Source organism: Diplotaxodon limnothrissa, linkage group LG5 (assembly GCF_057381915.1).
Source record: "Diplotaxodon limnothrissa isolate DT_005_m linkage group LG5, D_limnothrissa_male_GT1.1, whole genome shotgun sequence".
NCBI classification, from domain to species: Eukaryota; Metazoa; Chordata; class Actinopteri; order Cichliformes; family Cichlidae; genus Diplotaxodon; species Diplotaxodon limnothrissa.
Genome location: NC_140600.1, coordinates 30,354,789 through 30,364,721, shown reverse-complemented (window position 1 = coordinate 30,364,721; position 9,933 = coordinate 30,354,789). Strand labels below are relative to the sequence as shown.

Sequence of the window (9,933 nt, the reverse complement as noted above, 5' to 3'; positions counted from 1 at the left end):
TTGGCACTTTTCCCGTCTGAAATGATAAGTTGCAAATATATGTTAGAGGTCCTACAATTCCTTCAATGACCTTCTTGACGATTTTCATGTCAATATCATTACAATCAGTGGATGTTTTATATTTACACATGTGTACAATGTCAATTATTTCTTTTTCCTCCACTGATGTGAGGAACATTGAGTTAGGGTTCCTATCAATCAGGTTTTCACTACATTCTACTGATGGCAGTGACTCAGGAATTTGTTCTGCCAGTTTTGGTCCAATATTTACAAAATAATGATTAAAGCTGTTGACCTTATCAGCAGTGTTTTCCATAATATTGCCATTATCGATAAAGTATTGTGGATAACTTTGTTGTCCAGAATTATTTTTAATGATACCGTTTAAAACATCCCATATTCCTTTCATATTATGTTTATTGTTGTTCAATATTTTACTATAATACTCCTTTCTACATACACGTATAATATTGGTCAACTTATTTTTGTATTTTTTATATTTATTTTCAGCTTCTTTTGTTCTTTGTTTTAGGTATTCCCTATAGAGTGTATTTTTCTTTTTACATGCATTTTGTAAACCCTTAGTGAGCCATGGTCTATCTGAATATTTGTGCTTTCTGTTGTATTTTATTGTTGGACAGTTTTTATCGTACAACTCCATGAATATTCTTAAAAATATGCCATATGCAATATCAATATCAGTTTCTTTGTACACATTGTCCCAGTCCTGATTTAATAGATCGTTCTTAAATGCAGTCATAGTTTCTTCTGTCCTTACACGTCTGTATCTCAGTTGTTCTTCATGCTGATTTTTCTTATAATTAGTGTCATAAACTGCAAAAACTGGTAGGTGATCACTGATGTCATTAATTAATATTCCGCTCACAATGTTGTTTTCCATATTGTTAGTGAAAATATTGTCAAGTAAGGTGGCACAATGTGGTGTAATTCTGCTAGGCCTGGTTATTTTAGGATGTAAACTCAAACTGTACATAGTGTTTAGGAATTCGTCGCTCATTTTATGCTTTTTTGGATTCAACAGGTCAATATTAAAATCACCACAGATAAACATAACTTTTTGATTTGTTTTAGAGAATATTTCCTCTATGAAGTCATTAAATACTTGAATACTAGAGCCAGGTGTTCTATATATACAGCTAATTATTACATTTTTTTCTTTTTCCTTATAAATTTCAATTGTTATACATTCTAGTAAATTATCAATTACAGTTGTCATACTTTCTACCACCTTGTAGTTTAGGTTTTTATCCACATACACAGCTACTCCCCCTCCACTCTTGTTCCTTCTATTTACAAAATTCACTTCATATCCCTCCAGTCCAAAGTCCATTCCTTTCTCCGCATTGATCCATGTTTCAGAAATGGCAATAATTCCAAATGGATTTGTCAACTCATTTAGATATTCCTTTATATTGTTGAAGTTGGCATACAGACTTCTGCTATTAAAATGGATTATTGATAATTTATTTTCCGTGTTGATGGTGTGCTTAAACTGTTCATCAGTGAAGTAGCAGCAGTTACAGCTGATGTTGTAGAAGAAATTATTTTCCGGGTCTATATCCTTTTCTAAGTCTAGAACATTATGGTCTGTGTATCGAAATGTTCTCAGTTCCAGATTATCATAAAGAGAATTCCAATGAGTCATGTTGATATTGTTGCCGGATGCAGATGAAGTTCTTTTGGACTGTGCCATGTGTTGTGTTGTGTGTCACGTCACATGTGTATTCATACCTCCAGAGTAAGTTGACCTCAGTATTTGTCCAGCTCTTCCATATTTCTGATGACCAACACTTTGGCTTGTTCCGGTGTTCCATTGAGTTTAATGAATACTTTGCAGTTGGTGGTCCATGTATTTTGAATTTTTCCCTGTTTCTTCAAGTAACGTGCTTTCCTGGCAATGTCCGCATTTCTTTTTATCAGATGTTCGTTCATGAAGACATCGGATCCTTTCAGTTTCCTTCCTTGTTTTAACAGTGCTGTTTTCTGTTTTCTGTTTGCAAATCTCACAATGATGGCTGGTTTGTTACTGTCTAAAAGCTTAAACAACAGCTGAGTGAAAAACATTAAAACACTGCAGTTATTTTTTTCCTTTACAGTACAGCACAATATGAAACTTAATGTCTTCTTCTTCTTGTGTTAAGTTTGCTGATTTGACAGTTGGAGAGATTCTGACTAAGGACGACAAGTACAACCGCTTCCTGTCTTTGGTTGATGTAAGTATTTGTGTGACTATGCACCCTCACGTTTGTCTCCTTCCTTTATTTGACCGCATGCTGAAATTGTTTTACTACAATAAAACAAATAACACTTACAATTTAAACATTTTAAACCACTTAAATGTATCATACAAACTGGATTTGCTGGGAGTTTATTCACAATTGTGCCACATTTAATGCCAAATCGTTTTATTTTATGCCTGTTGTGGGGATAAGTTCTAATTTCTTTGGATTTCCGGGTGGAAATATTAACAGAGTGAGCATGTATACACATGGTCTGCAAGTTTTTGATGTGTTTCTTTGAGCTGTTTATGTATTTAAAGTAAACATCTGCCATACTACCCTAAAGTAAATACTAGTGAGCTGCACTCTCAGAGTGCTTTTGTTTCTTTTTTCACTGTGTGAATTTTTTTCTTTTCCTTCCTCTCTGCCCTTAATTCCCTTTTAAGGGTTTTTAATGACATTCGTTTAACTCTGGACTCTGGCAGCCCTGCTGCACTCTTGTTGTTGGACAGCAGCCTTTGACACGGCTGATACCATGATATCCCGCTATCAAGGCTGAAATCACATGCTGGCCTAAAAGAGTCTGCCTTGTTTGCACTGTATATGTTGCCACTGGGGTCTATTTTCTCACGCTACAATCTTTCATTTCACTGTTTTGCTGATGACTTGCAGATCTATCTGCCTTTAAAAGCAGGGTCAGACTGACTTCAGCTATTATTACGCTGTCTTGATGACTCTAAATAGTGGATGTCTTTAAAAAATTTTAATTAAACGAAAACAAAACATACATTGTCATTTTTGGTAACTTCATTAATAATCACACTGAGCCTTCAGACCTGTGGCAGGTCACAGGCTTTGGAATAGTCTTCCTCTTAATATTAGATATGCACAAACATCTCCAAAAGTTGATTCTGTTCACCTGGACGTAGCGTTTTCAGTGGGAGATACGTTTTGTCACTCTTCCAAGTGACTTCTTCAGTCTCAGCTGACTGTAGAAAGACCATCTCTGAATCGAGGAGGGGGCCTAAGGGTACATCTTAAAATGCTGTGATTGCAGCCATTCCACAACTCTCTGTGAATGGTACTCATGGCCATTGATCAGTGGGCTTTGATCAGTGGTTGTTGATCAATGGTCATTAGAATTTGCTTAATTATGATGAAGAAACTGACCTCCCAGCCCATTGTTCCTTCAGTGGGCTGGGAGGTCATTATGCAAATGTACTGTTTATAAGATTGGAGAAACCTGCAGTCAGCTGAGACTGAAGAAGTCACTCGGATGAGTGACGAAACGTTTCTCCCACAAAATGCTACGTCCAGATGAACAGAATCAACTTTTAGAGATTTACTTACCTGGATGAATGAGTCTGCATCAAGATCTGCACAAACACTTGAACATTTTAAATCGCTACTGAAGACACAATTTTATGGTCTGGCATTAAACACACTTTGACCTAAACATTTTGGTTTTAACACCCTTAGTTGTTATTGTTGTTTGAGTTGTTTTTATGATGTATTTCATCTGCTTATTTGTTTTTTCTATATTTTACTGCATCATTGTTTTTGCATTTTATTTATTTTAGTGGCATTTTACATTGTTAAGCACTTTGTGCAGCATGGACTGTTTGGAGATGTGCTTTATAAATAAAGCTGACCTTGACTTTGATTGCTTCCACCTGTTGTAAACTGTATTTCTCATTAGTAGTCAGTTTTCTGTTTATATAGTCCTGTGTTTCATTTACTTGGAGAGGGTCCTTTTGCTTTTGTTTTAGATGATCTCTTTATGTTTTTTTTGTTCATTTCAGGTTGTTCTTTTTGTTTACATTAGGTCCTCCACACCACAGTTATGACACTTCTTTTCCTCATTCTTTAAAAAAAACACCAAGGTCACAGAAAGATTAGTAGTGGAAGTCCTTATGACACTGTTTATAAGAGGTTTAATTTCATTTAAACCCAATTTACAGTGCAGCCTAATACCACCAGCTTCATTCTTTTTTAACTTCTACTCCAGCAGCTCTGGCTTAACTCATAGCATCACATTTGATGTAAATGTCAACTTCCCTCAAGCTTTCCTCATTTTGTGGAAGATATTTTTAATTTCATGAGGTGTCAGATATCATTGTGTAAGTGAGTGATAGGTCTTTTATTACAGAGCCATGCTGTAACTACCTGCAGAATCTGGTCTGGCATTCCTGCTGAAGAATGCATGACCTCGCTAAAAAGGATTCTGTGAAGTCCCCAGATTCTATTTTTTTTATTGCACTTTGGCGATTCCTTAATTTAAAGGCGCATTTAAGTAAAAAAAAAAAGATCATTTCATCATTTGACATGTTGTCCGTGCGCTCCTTAAATGTGTGGATTAAATTATTTTCGAATTTGTTATGTTTACACAGCTTCCCCACTTTAAGAAACGCAATTTTAAAATAACACATCAATTTTTTTATGTGTAGCATATCTAACACTGGCTATTGAGCAGTGCACTACAATTTATATTATGTAATGTATTCTACACAGACTATAAACTGATGAGAATTCAGATCATTTAGTTAGACATTTTCAGCTTCAGACTTTTGGGCTGTATGATGCACATACATATTCTATAACATAAGCATATTGAACCACTGTAATAAGGTTTTTGTTTCAAATCAGCCCACCTCTTAGTTTGAATCTCCAAGCATCTATTTTTGTATTTCCATAAAATGATGGTAAATGCCTGTAAAAACAACTTGTTTTGTTTGTGTGAAATCAAGGGTTTCCCCCCCAAAACATTTATATAACAATTTAAATGAAACTTCTCTGACTTGAACTCAGGGAGGCATGGCTTTGCAAGTGTTTAATTCTGTATTCTGTCTGGCACTGAGGCTTAAAGGAAATCTGTGCTAAATCCTCATTTGTTAATCAGATATGTGTTTTTCTGCAGAACTGTGGGGCGCCGCCACCGTTGCGGGGGCCAGGACCCCTCACTGTGTTCGTCCCCACCAACCAGGCTGTGGACCGAGCCCGAGATGGCAGCATCCTGTACATGCTGAATGATGTAAGACCTCAGGGAGTCACTTCTTATGACACTTTTCATCTCTTTATGATTAGTGCAGATAACGCATGCTGAGTTTTTTTAATTATCAACAAATCAAATAAGAAGACCAAAGACTTTGTGACTCTGTCCCAAACTTAATTCTTACTGATAATATTCATCTTGAAGTAACCCAGATATGTTCAGTTTTGTTATTTTCTAAAGCACATTTGGTTCCTTCCATATTAGAGATTGTGCTTTTAATATATATTTTTTTCCAGGCCAAATATAAACTTCAGGAACTCCTCAGACACCACGTGTTTTCCCAGGCTGCGGTGAGCTCTTACCCTAACTCCCCAATCCTTCTGTCAGAGTCATTTATTTCACTTTCACTTGTTGCTTTTTCCTTTCTTTTTTCCTTTTACCCATTGGCGAACACAGATGAAAAAAGACTTAGCTCCACACTTTTATTCTTAGCTTTGCATTGCTCACGGTTCAAAATAGTCCTTATTTATCTTGTTCTGGGCCTTGGTGCCACCAAGAAACATGCATTTTTTTATTGGCCACCAGGCAGTGACACTTTCAGGTCACATCAGTAAAAACATGAAGCTAATTTTGCAAATTATATTTATTATTAGAGTCAGAAAGGAGGATTATCCAGGATAATCTCACTGATTGACAATGTGTCAGTCAAGCCAGTGTGGTGTAATTGACCAGTATTTCTGGAGCAGTAACACTTAAATGTCTGTTAAATTAGTTGCACACATCGTTAATGACTACGTCCCTCCATTCATACTGTCTGTTTGTAACAAAGACTCATTTCCTTAAATATATGGAAGCATAGGCCCTGTTAGCTCTCCCCCAGCAGATTGTCCGAGCAGCTGAGAAAACAGGCAGCAATTTTTCACACCAGCTTGTTAATCAACCAAAGACTTAGAGTTTTAATTAATTTGAAAGCCTGATTCTCAGCCTTGTACAACCTAACTGGAAAACTCAAAAACCCGTTTTATTTGATATCATCTATCATCCTGGGCCTTATTAGAGTTTCTGTCTGATTTCTGAGAGTGTTTATCTGACTCAGTTCTCAGCTCAGATAAAATAATTATTGGGGGTGATTTTATCATCCATGTAGATACTAAAAATGACAGCCTCAACATGGCATTTAATCTATTATTAGACTCAAATGGGTTCTTCCAAAACCCACCTACCACTTTCTACACACTCTAGACTATCACTGTAGCCAGATAACACACACCAATTAGTTAAACTTTAAATTTCTCAAAGACATAAAGACCTTGATGACCTAAAAACTTCTGCTTCTAAATCAGATAAAAGTGAGGTTATTGTATACAGTGTTACGGCCCTAGCAGGGCCTCCTCCTGAAGGCGCCTGTGTGGACGTGTCCCACTACCTCTTCTGCCTGAGGTGCCACCTTTCCCTTTTGTGCAGCTGACTCTCGTCAGTAATTAAGGAGATTTAAGCCCAGGGAAAGGTGAGCTCTGGGCGAGAGTGCCATTAGTGTGGTTACAGCTGGTGAGCTGAGTGTTTTGCGGTGTTTGCAGCTAGTGAGCTGTGTTTTTGTGGTTTTCAGCTAGTGGGCTGCATGTCCGTGTTTGCAGCTGGTGAGCCGCACTCTTTTTGACTTACTTTGTACTTTATTGACTAACGTTTGAGTTTTGTTTGTTTCTTTAAATGGTGATAGCGGCTTGACCGTCTCTTTTAGTTAGTTTTAATAGAAACTTTAATAAAACTCTTTGATTTAACCATTTTGCCTCTATCTCCTTTTCCTGACCCGGACACTTTTTGTTACCCCCCCCCCCCCATCGCCTGGACCCTTTTAGGGGAACGTAACAACAGTCCAAAAAATTGTAGAAATCCGGTAGCCTATCTAGCCAGATGCTTACTCTGGATGGCATTACCATTATCTGTGAGGTATCTTGGAGTTGTTTTTGACCAAGATATTTTCCTGAATGCAAACAAATATATAGGACTACTTTCTCCCTTTTGTGCAATATCTCCAAAATTAGAAACATCATGTCTCAGAGTGATGCTGAAAAGCTAGCTTATGCCTTTATTGCTTCTAGGCTGGACTACTGTCATTTGTTATTATTGGGATGTCCTAAAAATTCCCAGAAAAACCTTCAGTTGATTCAAAATGCTGCAGCAAGAGTACTGACGGGGATTAGACAGAGAGAGAGCGTATTTCTCCTATATTGGCTTCTCTTCATTGGCTTCCTGTTAAATGTAGAATCAAATTCAAAATCCTGCTCCTCACATACAAGTTCTTGAATAATCAGGCTCCATCTTATCTTAATGACCTTGTAGTATCGTATCACCCCATTAGACCTCTTCACTCTCAGACTGCGGGCTTGTGATTCCCAGGGTATTTAAAAATAGAATAGGAGGCAGCTTTCAGGCCCCTCTTCTGTGGGACCAGCTTCCAGTTTGGATTCGGGTAACAGGTGGAAGAAGTGGCTTGGGTGAGGGAACTCTGAATAAGCGGTAGAAAATGGATGGGTGGATGTTCAATATGAGCGTCAACCACTGCAACAGAATAAGAATGAAAGGAAATAGAAAGGAAATAAAGAAAAGTCAGACATGTAACCTTTTAATTTTATCAGATGAGTTATTCAGATATTTTTTAATCACATTTCTGCTTCTAAAAGTGTAAACTCCTCACATTTATTGACCCATTCCTCAAGCACCACAAGTTTAGCCACACTACTGATCAGGGCACTAAAAATATAAACGTCATTAGATATTCTTTGTTCACGGTTGAAAAATCACGGTTATGATTTTTTTCTGTCTCTAGCTGACAGTTGATGATCTGAGCACACTCTCTCGGATTCAGACGATGGCAAATCAGATGGTCAAAATCGCTGCATCTGAGGACGTAAGTATAGTTCATTGGTACTTAAAAATGCATGTCACAGTTTAATTTCTACCATATGTAGGACACACATTAGCAGATGACTTAAACACTAGCTGTCCTCTACTTCTCTGTCCTGCAGGGCGGGATCGTATTGGGTGAGAAGAGCATCCGTTTGATGAGCACCAACATCGTGGCATCCAATGGAATCATACATATGATTGACGGGCTGCTGTACCCGCCCTCCATCCTTCCCATCATGCCTCACCGCTGTGATGTTGTTGACAGCAAGATCACTGTGGTGAGAAAAGACACGCACGCACGCACGCACACACACACACACACACACACACACACAGTCTGAATCAGTTTAGTTCTGGGGGCGAGGGGTAATTAAAAAGGGTGTCAGTAGATTCTAAAGATGTTAGCACATGTGTTACAGCAACGCTTTCACTATCCATCAGTTTTTCTATATTGGTTCTTTCTTTCACACAGTGTAACTCCTAACCTTTTGCCTTGAGTCTGGTTGACAGTTTGCAGATGTAAATGAATATCAGAACTGAAATAGTTGGGGTCACTACTGCTGCATGTCATTGTTTTTTAAACTGCGATGAAGGAGAAACAACAATGGTCCTGACTTTGAAGAGCATTTTTGCCTGTTTTTTGGAGATGAAGCCATAATTGAAAAGATTCTCTCAATGACATTTTTGTCTGTTTATAATACTTTACATTAAATTTTTAATGGCAGGTCATCTCCTGTAGAAATGGAAATATCATAGAGCTGGGCGATATGACCTCAAACCAAAATCACAATTAACATTTGACCTTAATTTTGGTTAAAGAATAATCATGATTACACACTTGAATAAAGGAAGGCACACACATATACAATGAGGGAAAAAGTTATTCGATCCTCTGCTGAATTTGTAAGTTTGATCAAGTTCAAAGAAATGAACAGTCTCAGGCTGGAGAGAGACAGTATATCAGCCAAAAGACATACAAAATACATAAAATAAAACCTATAAATAGATTTTTGTGTCACTTACTGGAGTAAGTATTTGATCCCCAAACAAAACATGACTTAGTGCTTGGTGGAGAAACCTTTGCAGTAAGACGTTTATTGTAGTTAATCACCAGGTTTGCACACCTCTCAGGAGAGTTTTTTATTATGTTGATTACAGTTTCTAAATGTGGGCTTTTATTCATTTCCTATTAATTTCCCAGCTCTAATCATAGCCTTTCTTTCAGCAGGTTTGCCGTTTTCAGTAGAGCAGGATTAACTCTTTTAGTGCATGTTTATGTGTTTGAATCAATGGATTAAAAAAAACAACAGGCAACAACAAAAAAATCCAATCATGACACGTATTACCACCTCCCTCAAAAATTAAAGTTTAATTTTTGTGTGTTTTCAGGGTCCTTGTGTTCACTGCAGTTACCTCTCTGCGACCCAGTGTCCAGAAGGCAGCACCGAGCTGGTAAAATGCATTCTGTTCTCTTCTACTTTATATATTGTTATTACTCTACATCAAAGATAACCCTAGCTTTCAGGGGTCTGAAAAGTAAAGCGGATATCTATCTGCCTTAAACCTGCATTCTTCCTAATCTACTGCAGGGGGTGACTCATGCAGGGGTGACTCCTCTTGTTAAAAGAATGAAGTCTGGTTGTATAAAGTCTAAGGTGGTGGTTCTCAGTCTTTTTGTGGTGTGTCTCACATCCTGTAGTCATTGGTTATTTAATCATCTACAGTGAAAAGTGTCATATTGACACCTCTTGTTCATCATATCTGGCTTGATGTGTCAAAAACAGTGACGCTTTA

General features: G+C 37.5%; 1 protein-coding gene across 1 annotated transcript in view; it reads left to right on the top strand.

Moving 5' to 3' along the window:
- Positions 1-9,933, top strand: part of stab1 (stabilin 1) — a 236,448-nt gene that overhangs the window by 26,876 nt on the left and 199,639 nt on the right. The window contains exons 14-19 of the mRNA XM_085353392.1: positions 2,163-2,234; positions 5,158-5,271; positions 5,529-5,582; positions 8,060-8,140; positions 8,259-8,417; positions 9,529-9,591. Coding sequence (XP_085209518.1) covers positions 2,163-2,234; positions 5,158-5,271; positions 5,529-5,582; positions 8,060-8,140; positions 8,259-8,417; positions 9,529-9,591 — 543 coding nt within the window. The remainder of the gene's footprint in view (positions 1-2,162; positions 2,235-5,157; positions 5,272-5,528; positions 5,583-8,059; positions 8,141-8,258; positions 8,418-9,528; positions 9,592-9,933) is intronic.